The sequence below is a fragment of the Natator depressus genome, chromosome 5 (assembly GCF_965152275.1).
Source record: "Natator depressus isolate rNatDep1 chromosome 5, rNatDep2.hap1, whole genome shotgun sequence".
Taxonomy (NCBI): domain Eukaryota; kingdom Metazoa; phylum Chordata; order Testudines; family Cheloniidae; genus Natator; species Natator depressus.
Genome location: NC_134238.1, coordinates 119143749 through 119159823, shown reverse-complemented (window position 1 = coordinate 119159823; position 16075 = coordinate 119143749). Strand labels below are relative to the sequence as shown.

Here is a 16075-nt window from a genome sequence, read left to right as displayed (position 1 = left end):
GGGTGAGGACCCCCCCACCCCGTCTCTCTGCCCCTGAAACGCAGGGGAATCACCCTGCCTGGCCCAGAGCGGAGCTGGGTGCATGATGCCCCAGAGAGCTACAGACAGGGCTCGGGGGGGTGGGGGGGAATTGCAGGCCTGGAGCTCAGGGGGCGCCACCAAAAGGTGGCCTGTGTAAGTAAAGTAAAATGGGCGGGAGATTTCGATTTCTCCACAGGGGCCTGGCAGCCAGGCGGTGACACCCCCAGCCCTAGGGCCCCCCCAGCCCGTCTCCAGGGCCCCGCGACCCCTCACGGAGGTGGGGGGGGGTGTCACACCCTCTTTCCCGGGCCAGGTGCCTGGCCCCTCGCTCTGCATGAGGCTGTTCCCCAGGCCCGGGTCAGCTACGCGCCAGCCCGGGACAGAAACGAGCCGCCGGCCGCGACGGGAGCAGAGCGCGCCCCAGCCACCGGGAGCGCGCCCCGCGCGAGGAGCCTGGGGGCGAGGAAAGGGCAAGGAGGGGGCGGCTTGGCCCACACTTACGCGGAGGGTTACCAGAGTGTGTGTGTGTGTGTGTGTGTGTGTGGCGCGCGCTGAACGGCCCCGCTCGAAACGGCGGGGCGGGGCGGGGCGGGGCGAGGCAGGCGCGCGCCTGGGCGCCCGCCTTCCGCCGGCGACGTCGGGCGCTTGGTCCCGACGCGCGCGCGCTACCTCGCCGTGAGGTTGGGCCTGGGTGTGTCGTCTGCGGAGGGGGGGGCTCCCCCCCGGTCTCACCGCGGCGCATGCGCAGAAGGGGCAGCCCCGCCTTCAGCTCTCACTCCGTCCCTCCCTACCCCGGCTCCTCTCCCATCCTTCTCGCGTTCCCCTTCTGTGGCACCCGCCGCCGCGCCGCTCTCTCCCCCTCCCCCGGTCCCTCGCCGCTTCTTCCTGTCTGTGCCATGGATGGGTGAGTACGCGCCTGGGCCCCCGGGGGCGCGCCCCGCTCCTCCCTGCGCCCACTCGGTCCTGGCGGCCGCTTTCTGCCCGTGGAGCTGGGGGGGATGTGGCCGGGTAGCGGAGGGTTCCCGTAGGGGCGGGGCTGATCCTGTGTCTGAGGTGACTGGCCTCCCTCGGGCCGGTGGGGCCGCTCCCGCTGTCTGAGGAGGGTCCGGGGGGGGCGAACAAGGCCCTCGAGCGGGGCCGGGGGGGGAGGGGGGGTTCAACTTTTCTGTTTGCTGCCAGCGGGTGAGGCTCAAACTTGGTGCGGGGCCGGGGCGAGGGCGACGCCGCTGTGAGCCGCGAGGCCCCTGCCAGAGCGGCCGCTCGCCCCGGTGCCTCCCTCTTAGATAACGCTGCTGCGCGGCCGTGTCACCCGGCCGCCGCGGCCCCTCCTGCCCCGGGCTGCGGGTCCGGGGGGGGGGGCGGCGGCGGCGGCGGGGGGGGAGGTTTCGGTTTGCAGCGGGAGCTGCCGCTGCTGTCGTCGGCAAGGGGAAGTGCCGTGCAGGAGCCGCGCCCGGGAAGCTCTGGCGCGGTTTGGTTGTTGGTCCCCCTCGGTCAGCAGAGGGGCGAAAAACAAGGCGGACTGGAAGGCAGCGTGCGCCGTGCTGGAGAAGCCAGGGACAGGCTCGACCGGCTGCTGGGAGGGAGGGGCGGTGTGCGGACCTGCTAACATCAAGGAGCGGAGCCTCCCAGGCTGCGGGTTGTGGTCGGAGCACATGATCGTTTCACGGAGTACTTGGATCAGGCAGCGTCCCTGCGTGGCCTTAGGTGAAAGGGTTGGATATACTACAGCAATACTCTGATTTGTAGGGGACTGTTTGTGATGTCGAGTTTTCTCTGTTGGAGGAGACTGCACGTTATATTGATGTAAACAACGGTTGGGGATACCTAAATCTGTCAAAGCCAAAGTCTTGATTGTATGCTGGTGTACTTCCATTGACTTGAACATAGTTACTCCTGTTTTGCAGTGGTGAGCGGAGTGACTTCATATAATGTCAAATAAGATTTCATGGTAGATTATGTGAATGTTTTACATATTCTCAACAATTAACCTGGACTCTTGCTAGGTGTATCACAGAGATACACTTCTAAGTACCTTCTTGCCACTTTAGGGTAAACATAATTAAACAGACACATGCTGTTTTGAATTCACAATTCTGAATTGTAAAGTGACAATTTAATATTTTTGAAGACTGTAATTCAAAGCTGCAATTTAAGTCCATACCTTCACGTTAGCTATGTTTTTTGTATGAAGCATGAAACTTCTGGGTTCTGGTATGTTGAACTACAATCACTATATTACTGGAGCACAATAGGAGTATTGATGTGGAAACAGAGTTCTGTGTTTGAATGAAGCATAACTGCTTCACCATATTATTACATAAGGTTAGACAGCAATTTGTATCTTTAGTTATATACTTTAAATACCATTTTATAAGATAACTTTAAGGCCTTGCTCCTGCAAATACTTAACACTTTATGCAGTGAGTAGTCCTTTTGACTTCAGTTGGACTACTCACCTGTCTAGTTAAGCACATGCATATATGTTTACAGAATTGGAGTATTAATCTGTACACTTTTACAACAAATTTTAAAGGGGAGGCTATTAATTCAAAACCTAGTTGGTTTAAAAAATAAAATTAAAATTACTTGTGAGTTTCCTTGACAATATTGGTTTTTAAACAAAAAAGAAAATATGATGACAAACTGGAGAAATATTTTGTATGATTACACTGAGTTTCCGTAATCATATATATGTTGTAACAACAGTAGGAAGAAAAGTGCTGTGGATGTCTGACTTTTAGTACATGGTGATACTTCAAAGCCAGTCCCATTTCTCTGTTAATTTAAAATCACATCTGATTTATTTATTTATTTTATTATTTTTTTTACTTAGAGTACTTACAGGTAACACCTAAGAATACTGAAACAAATTATGGAAATTCTATATTTGTACAGCACCTAACACAATGAAGCCCAAATTGATCATAGTCTTCTAGTGCTACATAAATGTTAATAATAAAGTTGGCAGTCTTCCAACATAATGTTCTTTTGGAAAATGCTGATTCATCTAAAGCTACATGTTTTGCAGAATGTGTGGGTTTTGACAACATATTGTTAAATGGAACTGAAGGTTTTGACCTTATTGGTACGGAAGTTATGATTTTCTTTTTTGAAAAAACAAATTTTAAAAATTGAAACAAATTTATATTCTCTAATATTATTATAAAAATTTGAAAAGTAAAACAAATATTTTGTTCTGATCAGAATGATTTTTTTTCTAATGGATTTTGTTTTAAAAGGAAACTTAAGGTTGTGCGGTTTTTTTTGGTTCTGTTCCAAAACAGATTTCCGCTGCTCCCCCCGTCCCCCCATCACAGAATTTCATATTAAACAAAAATTCTGGGTTCCTCCTAGGTCTAGGCATTTTCTGTCTTTTCCACTTTGTATAGTTAGTTTCTTTCTCTATTTAATCATTTCTTCCTGTTAATGTAGATTTTAAGGCTGCAACAGGAAGCAGGATGGGGAAATGGAAGTGGTACTAGGTGGTAGATGTATAATACCTGAAAATACTTTTAATTCAATTTTTAAGTGACTAGATTTCAAGTTGAACAGCATCCTTTTCTGTGTATAAATAGTGAACAGTATACAAATTGTATAGGTTTGAATAAGTTTTAATTGTATTTATGTAGCTGTATGTGAAGCCTCTAATAAAGTGGACAGATTTTGTTTTGCAGATGATAGTCTTTTATTACAGCCTTTAGAATAGTGTGTGACGCACAACATAGTTTCAGTAGCTAAGTACAGCTGGGCTAGTTAAAGGTGAATTACTTTTTTTGCACATCCAATTCCTGCTTTTGACAACCTCATTTGCCTTTGGTAAAGGATCTTAGGGTTGTTGATATCTGCTTAGATGTTCAAAACTGAGATGACCTTGTTTCCAGTTTTTGGTGCCCATTTGAGACTTGAAGGAAGTTTTATATTTAGTGGGCACCTACAAACACTCTGAAGGCACCTAAACACTCTTGGGCCCCTTGTGGATTTCTCAGATTGAAACGCCAAAATTGGTAGTCACTTTTGAAAACTTAAGCCTTCAAGAAAGGCATAATAACTTAAAATTTAGGATTGGATTCAGTTTAACCTGGTTTTATTCTTAAATTCTTAAGAACTTATTTCATAACAGAAAATCTTAATTATATAAATCTTCAAAACGATTAAAATATTTTATAGCACTGTTTGTTCAGAAAGAAGTTGCATTTTATGTATTGAAGCTGTTATGTAAACTATACATACAGGAGGAACTTCATTTTTATGGCACACTAAGGTTAATTTATACCTAAAATCAATGCTTAGAATGCAAGATTATACTAAATCAGGGAGGATTCATGTGTTCCTCTATGAAGTTTGGAACTTGATCTTTGCAACATTGTTCTAATGCATGACAACCAGAAGGAGGAACAGATTCCCTCTTTCATTGTCCCAGTGGAATGTAGTAAAGGGGAAATTGCATTTTAATTACTTTAGATCCAGTAGCAAGATTAAAGGAAAAGTATAAATCACTTCGTCTGTGATTGTGATTTTGGGGAGGGGGTCGGGTCTACCAAAAACAAAAGGAAAATATGTATTTTCAAATAAGCTCAGGTACTTTAGTTGCAACAATTGTTGCAACTAAAGTAACTGAGCTTATTTAAAAATGTTGGAACAATACTGGAACAAGAAATACTGGAACAATAAAAATGAATTGAGTAAGCACAGTTATTAGGTATTCATTTACAAGATACATCCAGCCAGTTTGTTACTGGGTTCAGTCTCTAGCTGCAACTGCTTCCAGCTGACAAGGAATTCCACACACAATGTTCTAGCCTTAAAGCTGCAGTAATTTCTTGCTCACTATAATTCTTAAGGCTTCATAGGCCACAACTTTTGTTTAGATTTATAATGCACTTCAGCTTTATTTAAACACTTTTTGCACCAATTTAACTGTGTTTCTAAACCAGTATACTTAAATAGTGCAAAAACAATGTGTAAACAAGACCTACTATGTAAAAAGAGCACCTATCCCAAGCTCTGGATGTTCTTGACAAACTTAAATATTTTTAATACATGAAGTTTGTCACTTACTAACAACACACCAGCAACAACATGCATACAACAAAAAATTAATAAACCACCACCAGTATTTCCTCAGCCATATTCCAGCTCCTGATGGGCCACAGAACATTCCCTAAAGGTTAACAAACTCTGGCTGTTATGAACCTGTGTGGGATGGACCCTAACACATTGCTCTGCTAACAGTCTCTCTCGATCTCTTACACCGTTTGAGCTGTAGCTCAGGCACCTCCTGTGATCACAAATTATGATAACCATATAAAATAATGTAGTGGTCTTCTGTGTGTTCGTTTTTTTTAAAAGCAAATCTATGCCATAATTACATCAGGAAATGATAGAGTTGGATTTAATTGTGTAATGAAAATATGGTTAGAGCACAGTACTTGTAATTTTCTTAGTGTACTCTGGATGATTCAACAATTGCACAATATCTGTATCCTTGATGTCGTTTTGTCTGTGACTGAAGTGAAACATTGATAATTTTTTCTCGTAAATTCATGACAAGAGATCAGGCATTTGAACACAGTTGTTGGTGCATGATCGAGTGTACTGGAATTTAAAACTTTTAAGGGATAGCTTGTTAATTGCAGGTGAATAGTCTCCTAGAGCTTTCAGCTTGTACTGAGGAGGAAAGAAGCTAATAGCTTAACTCTTGAGTATTTGAAAAATATAGCTCAGGAAATTGATTCTGTACGATATAATGTTCATAATGGTCTCTTTCAATCTTAAAAGGTGTGGCTGTAGATGCAGAAGTATCCCTCAAGATTCTTTCCTCACGCTCTGAAAGGTCCCCTCTGACACACATCACATCTAAATGTTTTAGAGCATGAGCCGTTGAGAACTAATAAAACTTTGCTTAAATGTTCATTATTCTGTTTTGGGTAGTCTTGTGTTCCACAAGCTTAATTTTTCACAACACCTGAAGAAAATGGTTATTTTTTAAAATCTTGAACGTGTGAAAATAAGAGTCTGTGTTTTAATGAGCGTGCAAATAAAACTATTTTCAACAGAAGTGGTATAGTAACCAGGAGAGCAGGATGAAGGGGAAAAGAACACTTTCCTTGGTTTCTACTGTTAATCCAGTTTTCCCCAAACCTCTGTCCCAAAAGCTGGTGAATGAACATTCATCCATAAGTCAGTGGTGTAACCACTGATCTGACTGCTCTGAGATGAATTTTCTTAGTCATAGCACTTAAAGTCAGTTCAACTTTCTGCCATGCTTATTCATTAAAAGACATGATGCATGCACAATGGAATTTAAACCGGTTAGGGAGGACACAGATCATCATGGCTCAGTAGCAAATTCTAGGAGCAACTGGATCAAAAGAACACAGCTTTAGTGTATTTAAAAAAAAAAAAAAGTGTTCACTAGGACCTCACAATTTAACCAAAGCATTACTAACTTTTTTATATGTGCAGTGTACACAGTCACAAGAGTGATGATCCAAAACTAGTATAACATTCAGATAGGAGCAGCAAAGTTGTTGGACTTTCTGGTCTATTCCCAAAGCAGGATCCTTTCTAAGGGATCATTGATTGGTAACCCCTTCGTTGTCTTTATATGGCAAATGTGCATATCGTTGGTGGTCACTTGCAGGATGATCTTGTGCGGGTCATGAAATACAGCTCTTCCCCATAGGCTGCAGGAGAGAGCTATACAGAGCTGTTCTTCTGCTTTTCATAAGGATCTGGGGCAGAGTTTCCCTCTAAACCCTTAGCACCACCCCGGATGTGGGAGATCTTGGTTCAGTTCACTCTTCTCCCTGATATTTGGACATGTATTTCTCACCTGAGGTGTGTCTGCCCTGCCCATGGAACTAAAGAGTCAGTCTCTTTCTCTGGCACAATTCAATGATATAATTATTTATACAAACTGGAACAGCTTCAACAAGAGAGATTTGAGAGATCCACATTAGAAAACTTCTCAAATATAAACAGAGTATGATTCACTATTGTCTTCCTGAGACGCCAAGTAGCTTGAAACAATGAATTTTAGAGGTTTGCCCTTTGCCCTTCATTCATTTCATTGGGGTGTTGAGAACTCTAAAGCTTAGAGATGGTACTAATACCAGTATTAAGGCCTGGCTTACATCTAAAACATAGGTTGACCGACCTACATAGCACAGGGGGTAAAAAATTTACCCTACAGTGTTACAGTAGGAAAGCTGCAGTGGTGTTGCTGAGCCGCTGTAGTGTAGACATATCCATAAGTACTGTATTTTATTGCTGTTCAGTTAAATGGATGGTATGGGGTAGGGTATGGAAGTGTTTCCCACTGGGAATGGGAATTGGACGTTGCTGCAGGGAAGGAAATGCAGGAGAAAGAACAGAGGGACAGTCAGGGAAGTGGTTGAAAAATGGAGAAAGGAGAATAGAAAGGGAAGACAAGACAAGAATAGTGGGTGTCATAAATGTAAGCATATTTTCCCCACTGAGTGAAGCTGGATATCAGATAGCTCTGAAGAAATAGTAACTGAACTTTTAGCTAATATATAAAGGTCATATATTCTACCATCCATCTTTATGCAAATTTTTCATTGACATTAGTGGGACTGAGAATAGCACGTAGTCCTAAATTTATACCCCAGTCCAGTGTTGTGAACTCTCATGATTTTATTGCCACTCTTGCCACATTTGGTGTATTCATAAAAGCCTCAGGTTCTGGAGTCATGTGGTTAGGTGAGAATCTCAGCTTTCATTTATAAAAGTTCATTCCTGGCCCTCATGGTTGCAGAGAAAAGCTTAAAAATGTCTAAATTTCTAAAGACTCAAAATCAAATACTAGGCAAAAACAGAAGGCAAAAACCTCCCCCCCCCCCTTTTTTTTTTTTTTTTAATCTTCGTGATTCTGTGGGCCTGATTTAACATTTTTGGCCACTTAGTTTCAGCATTGCCAACCCCATAGTTTAAAAAGTTGAATTCTTTCTACAGAATGAGTTTGATACCCCTAACTTAGTTTCTGGTGAAGCAGTTGAGGGTAGGAAAGGACAGATTTAATTGAGATCCTCTTGATTGACATATTTTCATGACATTTTCCTGATCTGCGGGAGGAAATGATTTTTTAAAATGTAACTTTCTCACTTCTGTAAAATCCATACATACAAGCTCAGTTTTGAAGAACAGTGGAAATTTGGGCTACAAAAATAGACTTGATACATACTTGTAATTCCAGGGGCAGGGGAGAAATAAATGTTGCAGTCCAGTGTTCCTTTTACTTTTACTTTTTTTTGGGGGGTGTGTGTGGAGGAATTATGTCAAAATGAAAAATTACATAATTGTATATGCCCTTTTTACAGTGACTGAGCGGAATTGCTATCACTTGTTGTTGCTCCCACCAGCTAAAACTTTGCTTTATTTCATACCGTGCATTACTAGATTATCCAGTTTCCTTTGTGAAAAACAAAATAAAACAAACAAAAAAATTCCACAACTCATCACATTCTTTCCTTTATAATTTATAACAATGTTTTTCTTTCTTTCTTTAACCTTATTTATCACTGACTTTGCAATAACTTGCTCTCTAACTTTTTCCATTTTCTCTCTTCATTTTTTTCATACAGTGTTGTTACAGATCTTATAGCAGTCGGTTTAAAGGTAGGAATCTTTTTCTGTCCTTCCATATGCACTTGTTACCCTCTTTATTTATAGCACTTCTGTTTCTTGTTGATACCATATTGATGTTCATATCAATCATGTATTATTGTGCTATTTATGTCTTAGCAATGTTCCTGTACCTTTATTTCAGCCTTCAACATTTTTTAAAAAACTGAGCATTCAGCAGTCAATCTCCTGTCCTTCATGAGTCCATATGAGTTTTTCTGACCAAACTTTAAAATGTTTATTCACTGGAAATTGAATTTAGTGTTACAAATAGATATTGTTTATGAAGAGCAGTAATAGCTTGTATTCTGCACTCAGGACCAGGGACATAGAAAACTGGGACAGGGACATTTGGTGTCAGGTTTTTTTTGCTTCTGTTTAAGGCCCATTACGTATGTTTTCTGTCTGAGACTCTAGTTCTCAAGCCCACTTTACATTCAGATTTTGTGCATGATGTGTTAAGAAACTGGAGTCTTACAATTGTGTTTAAAAATGCCAAATTACAAATATTTGCACTGTAAAAAGATAAACAAAAGAAATAGTATTTTTCAATTCACCTCATACAAGTACTATAGTGCAATCTCTTTGTCGTGAAAGTGTAACTTCCAAATGTAGGGTTTTTTTGTTGTTGCATAACTGCACTCAAAAAGAAAACAGTGTAAAACTGTAGAGCCTACAGGTCCACTCAGTCTTATTTCTTGTTCAGCCAGTCACGAAGACAGACAAGTTTGTTTACATTTAAGTTTGTTTACATTTAAGATAATGCTGCCTGCTTTTTATTTACAATGTCACCTGAACGTAAGAACAGGCGTTTGCATGGCACTTTTGTAGCCGGCGTTGCAGGGTATTTATAGATATGCTAAACATTCGTGTGCCCCTTCATTTTTCAGCCGCCGTTCCAGAAGACATGCTTCCGTGCTGCTGATGTTCATTTAGAAAAAAAAATGCATTAATTAAATTGGTGACTAAACTCCTTGGGGGAGAATTGTATGTCTGTTTTACCTGCGTTCTGCCATATATTTCATGTTATAGCAGTCTCGGATGATGACCCAGCACGTGTTCCTTTTAAGAACACTTTCACAGCAGAATTGACAAAACACAAAGAAGGTACCAATGTGAGATTTCTAAAAATAGCTACAGCACTCAGTCCAAGGTTCAAGAATCTGAAGTGCCTTCCAAAATCTTGAGGGACGAAGTGTGGAGCATGGTTTTCAGAAGTCTTAAGAGTAACACTCAGATGCAGAAACTGCAGAATGCGAACGATCCAAAAAAAAAAAAATCAACCTTCTGCTGGTGGCATCTGACTCAGATGATGAATATGAGCATGTGTCAGTCTGCTCTGCTTTGGATCTTTATCGAGCAAAACCCATCATCAGCATGGACCCATGTTCTCTGGAATGGTGGTTGAAGCATGAAGGCACATATGAATCTTCAGCGCATGTGGCATGTAAATATCTTGCAATGCTGGCTACACTGTTGCCATGCGAGTGCCTGTTCTCACTTTCAGGTGACATTGTAAACGAGAGCGGGCAGAATTATCTTCTGCAAATTTTAACAACACTTGTTTGTCTGAGCGATTGGTTGAAGTAGGATTGAGTGAGCTTTTAGGCTCTGAAGTTTTACATTTCATTTTTGAATGCAGTTATTTTTTTTTACATAATTCTACATTTGTAAGTTCAACTTTCATGATAGAGATTGTACTACAGTACTTGTATTAGGTGAATTGAAAAATGCTGTTTCTTTTGTTTTTAAAAGGTGCAAATATTTGTAATCAAAATAAATATATAGTGAGCACTGTACACTTTGTATCCTGTGTTGTAATTGAAATCAATATATTTGAAAATGTAGAAAACATCCAAAATATTTAAATAAATGGTATTCTATTATTGTTTAACAGTGCGATTAATCGAGATAAATTTTTTTAATTGCTTGACAGCCCTAATTCATAGGTAGACAGATTTGTGATTAAAATTAAGATTGCCTCACAGACTCTAAACATTTAAAGTCATATTTGTGTACGTAGGACTTGACATTTTGGCATGTAAGTATTTTTAGGCTTATGCACAATGATTTTCCAAGATTAGGCGTGCAGTACCATACCATCAGATCACACAAAAAAGTGAGGGAGGTGGGATAGGAATCTGGTAATTAGATAAAATTTTTAAGTTTGGTGAGGGTGAGTACCATTCTGGTTGATCAGCTCTAGAATGAAATCCCATGACTAAAAACTAGATGGGTGGGTGGGGAAATAAATTAGATTAGATAATATCTCCCCTAGAGTTTTGGGAGAAAACGCTCTTGAGCATTGAGATCAATGTTCTATGGACAGAAGGGGGACTCTTTCTCAGGAGTATATTCTAGTCGACTTTCTTCCTTCTAAAGTATTTCCCCCCCAGTAAAAGCATGAGGAAAAGACTGAATTTGATTTTTAGTAAGCAGATTTGATGGGTTAAACTAGAGGTATAATTCATCTTTTTATGTTAAAAAAAAAAATCATAACCATGATGCAACAGGCTCATTGAACACAGCATAAATTCAGAGAACATTATAAAGAGAAACTATCACCATATTTTTATCCTTTTGAGATCGAGCTTCAAATAGAATCCTTGCCTATAGGTCTTGACATCTTCCTAGTTTCAGGAGCTGTAGGGGGAATCCATATAGATAAGTGTTTCAGCCTTTAAAGCCAAACACAATAGGCTATGATTATCTTTTCATTATTTAAAAATTAAAAGTAACTTTTTTTTAGTATCATGCCTTGGGTGCATGTATAATACTTGCAGTCTCAGTTATCCACATTAATTGTATATATCTTGATTCTGTAATATAGCTACACATAGGCAGAGAACCACAAAGCAGAGTTTTGCTGGACTATGTAGAGTTTCTTATATTGTAATACCTACAGAGCATTAGTTGCTGTACAAAATTGAAAGATACAGTCTTGTATCTTGCTTATTTCATATTCATGGTTTGTACTTACCATCTTAAGCACTTTGAGGAACAGTGAACACAATAGAAAAAATCTTAAATGTGTTAAATTTACTATGTAAGAGTCATATAACTGCGAGCAAAGGATATGACTAAATTACTCTAGAAATTTTTGAAAATTGTTCACAAAATTAGTTCTACCAGCTATATCTAGCTTGTGGTGTTCTTGCTTGCACAGATTAGTGTGATCATATAGGTGAGGTTTTCAACATTGTCTTACTATTTTTGTGCCCCTTAAATCCATTAATGACAACTTCTGTTTTTGAAGTTGGGAGGAAGCATGTTCTAATGGTAAAAGCACTATTCTTCAAGTGATTGTACGCACATACATTCCAGTGTAGGTGTTGTATGTATGCCCACTGCATGCAAGTTGGAGACTTTTACCAGCAGTACCACTCAGAAGCACATGTCCCTTCTCCCCTTGTGTTCTTGGGTCAGCAGGGAAAATGAACATGACCGCCTCCCCCTCAGTTCCTTCTAACTGCCTGGCAACAGTTGGAGTTCCCTGTTGCTTTTCTTCAGTTAGCGAGCTTTCATAGTTGTGCATGTAGCTAGCTAATGGTTAATAGTTTTAATTAGTCATTTTACTAATTCCTGGGAGATTTATTAAAAAGTCCCTGGGATTTAAACTCTGTGGAAAATGCAGAGCTCTTTTCCCTGTCTTGGAAAAATTGTCTGACCTGTTTGAGGGACAGATTTGTTCCATTTCCACCTCCTTCCCCACCAGAACTGAAAAAACAGAGACAGTCATTTGAAGATTCACCTCATGAAAGAGGCAATGCAGCCCGCATCTGAACTGGGCTGTGACAATGACACATGGACTCTGATTCATTCTGTAGACCTTCTCCAGCCACTTCTCACCCAAAGCACAAGTCAAGCGAGAAATATCACACTACATCATCATCATCATCAAATTCAAAGCATTCCAGACACTGTGACTTTGGTTTTTTTTTTTTTTTTTTTTTAAGTCCTCTGGTACTGGTTCCAGACCACACAAATCTAATTGTTCTGTGGTATCGTCTGAGGTGGCACCATAAACTCAGTCTCCATCAGAGGCTCTGTCGGGGCTGTCAAAACCACTATCTTTATCTGTGCTGGATCCTTCTTCCTCTCCTCGATCTGTTTTGGCACTGTTGGCACAGATACTCTTAGCTGAGAGGCTTCGGCTGTGCAGGCTTTTTTGTTAAAAGGAATCTCCTTTGTTTTCCTTACCTGACTTTCCCTGGTGTAGTTGACTCCTCTGCTTGCCCCATCAACACAAGCAGTCCCATTGACACTCTGTGGCCGTTGTGGCTCCATCAATACACTCTGTAGTAATACCAGCACTGCCAGCTCTGCCAACACACTCACCGATTATGCTAGAATTAACCTGAGGCCAGCACTTTTCACATGCTCTGCAGCTATCCTGACTCTTCCAGCACCAACAATGCATATGGCGCTGTTGATACAGTTTGTGGGTTTACTCACACCACTAGTGCTGATGATTTTTGTCCGCCTTTTGACCGTCCCAACCATTGCCTGCTTTGAACCTTGTCCATGTCTCTTGTGCAAACATCCTTGAACCCCAGTGGGAACTGCTCTTCTCTATTCTGAGGATGTTTTTTTTTTTTTTCTTGGGGGGGGAGCCTGTTTCTCCTTCCAGATCCTTTAGATCACTGTACAGGGCTTCTTCAAATACCAAACCTAAAGACCAAGATTGGGTTCCCTGCAGGCACTTGCAACTTGCGTCGCCCACCATTGATGTCTCAGATTGTCTTTTTTCCTCAATGGCCTTATTGGTCTTGGGCTGCCCCGAGAGATTCTAGACTTAAGTCCTGAACTACAGAAGTTTCTCAGCATCTTCCTGCTATCCTGCAACCTGATGTCATGGATTCCATGGAGGAAGGACGTTCCTTCTCACATCTCTTCCACTTTGCTGGACAAAGTGGTAACTCCAGAGTAGGCTGCCTCCCAGAGGACTACAGAGTTTTTTCAGGTCCCCATGAAGAGGGTGGTTATCTCTTTTTAGGTGTCTAGGTGGAGATTGTGCAGGAGAACCTGCACGCTTTCCTGGACATCTTACAGATACCTGTTCCAGGAAGGGGTTGCCCTTCCTATCAGCAAAGCTTTACTAGTACTGGTGAAGGCTCTGGCAGACTTCGGCCTCTCTACCTCCTATGGCTAGGGTAGACAGAAGATACCAAGTCCTTCAACAAGACTTTGGTTATTTCTTTGCTCTCCCAGCTCTTGAATCCTTGGTGGTTGCAACCACTAACAAATGATTTTGCCAGTCCCAATCTAAGACCACCCCAAGGATAAGTAATTAAAGAGACTATCTGTATGGTTGTAAGGCTTATTCCACTGTCACACTTAAAATGAGAGTTTCCAATTATCAGGTTCTTTTATCTAAATATAATTTTGTTAACTTCTTGGCCAGGTCCAAGATGGTGTTTTTGGTGGCAATTACTTACGCAAGGAGGGTTTCAGAACTTCAGGCTCTCCTACCCTTTCATGGCCTTTCATAAGGACAGGGTGTTCCCTAGGCCAGTGGCTCTCAACCCTTCCAGACGACTGTATCCCTCTCAGGAGTCTGATTTGTCTTGCATACCCCAAGTTTCTCCTCACTTAAAAACTGCTTACTTACAAAATCAGACACAAAAATACAATAGCGTGTTATAGCATACTATTACTGAAAAATTGCTTACTTTCTCATTTTTACCATATAATTATAAAATAAATCAATTATAAAATAAAAAACAATTCAGTGTATACTATATAAAGCAGTATAAATAAGTCATTGTGTGTCATTTTAATTTGTACTGACTTCACTACTGCTTTTTATGTGGCCTGTTATAAAACTAAGCAAATATCTAGAAGAGTTGATGTACCACTTGGAAGACCTCTGGGTAAGCGTATCCCTGGTTGAGAAGCACTGCCCTAGGCAACATCCTAAGTTTATGCCTAAAGTAGTGTCAGCCTTTCTTCTAAACCAAACCATTAACTTTCTGGTGTTTCCCCCCAAAGCCCCATTTGTGTAAGGCTAAAGAAGCACCTCCATATCTTGGATGTTCGTAGAGCCCTGGTGTTTTACTTGGACCATACAAGACCCTTTAGATCTTTCCTCAGACCTTGTGGCTTATGCTGAAAGAGCTAAGGATCAACCAGTGTCATCTCGGCAAATCTCGCTGGGCTTCTGACTCTGTCAAATTCTGGTATGAGCTTGCTGAAGTGTCTCCTCCATCAAGAAAAACAGCTCACTCCATCAGAACTTAGTGCACCACTTCAGCTTTCCTGAGCAATGTTCCAATAGTGGATATGTGCAAGGGAGCAACAGAATCATCTGTGTATACCTTTCTGTTCATTATACCATCACTCAGTCCTCTCTTGATGATGCCAGCTTTGGCAAGTCAGTGTGGCGGTCTCTCCTCAGATGATCTGAAGTCTCCCCACCTGTAAATGAGCTGCTGACGTCACCTACAGTGGAGTGAGTGTGCGCGTGTGTGCACAATCTACCTTCAGTGGACATGGAGAACAGTTTTTTTTGGTCTGATTCATTTGGAAGCTAAAAAATACATATCAGGTTTATGTTCAATGATTTAACCAGTGTAAAAAAATTTAGTTTCAAAAGTGCTTTGTAGTCACGTAATAGGAATCCTATCTAGTATTTTGCCTGGAAGGAGGATGTGTGGAAAAAGAGTTTAGTTCACTTTAATTAACTGCAGGGAGTTATGGACCTTCATTTATTTGTAATTACAATCTGTGAATGGTATACCAAGACCTAATGAAGGCATGCAGCCTGAAACAGGCTGCTGGATGAGCAAACCACTGAGCCTCACCACTAGAGCTCAGGTCTACTTACAAACCCAACCTCTTCAACATATAGGAAAGAGTATTACTCAACATAACATCTGCAGGTTCAGGAGGCCAAACAGCCACTTTCCAATAAATATAACAGCTATCATGATAGTGAAATAAGAAAAGGTCTGGTTCTTTGCCTTTGACTTGTTTTTCTGTTGGTGGCATCCCACCGTCTGCCAACCAGTAAGTTCTGACACAGACTTTGTTCAAGTTCCATTTTTTCCTAGCTATGCAGGTTTCTCTTGTTTTTGTTCAGATTAGCTGCTCAGAATATTTTCTGTTTTTGTATTGTTTGATATTGGCTTCCTATTTTCAAGTAGAGGTAGTTTGAATAACTTGTCAAGATTCTTAAATGAATTATGTAATGTCTTACCAATCTATTAATGAATCACCATAGGATTGTGGACTTAGGTATCATTTGAGCCTTTAAGAGAATGATCACTGTAACTCCAGCTTCTTAAATACTATCTCTTAAAAATGTATTGTTGGTCATCATTTTGAATATGAAGAACTAAAGATTCAGGCCCTGTTGGCTACTTTTCTCCTAAGCCAGATTTCCTACCGTGGGAAGCTAGGTTGTGTG

The 16075-nt window shown here is 41.1% G+C and overlaps 1 protein-coding gene across 2 annotated transcripts in view; it reads left to right on the top strand.

Annotated features, from left to right (window-relative positions):
• The first annotated feature begins 761 nt into the window (after positions 1-761).
• Positions 762-16075, top strand: part of PTBP3 (polypyrimidine tract binding protein 3) — a 123507-nt gene continuing 108193 nt past the window's right edge. Inside the window, exons 1-2 of one of the 2 annotated variants that reach the window (XM_074953519.1) lie at positions 762-925; positions 8628-8661. In XM_074953519.1, the coding sequence (XP_074809620.1) occupies positions 762-925; positions 8628-8661 (198 nt within the window). The remainder of the gene's footprint in view (positions 926-8627; positions 8662-16075) is intronic. The other variant, XM_074953521.1, reaches the window with a different exon arrangement.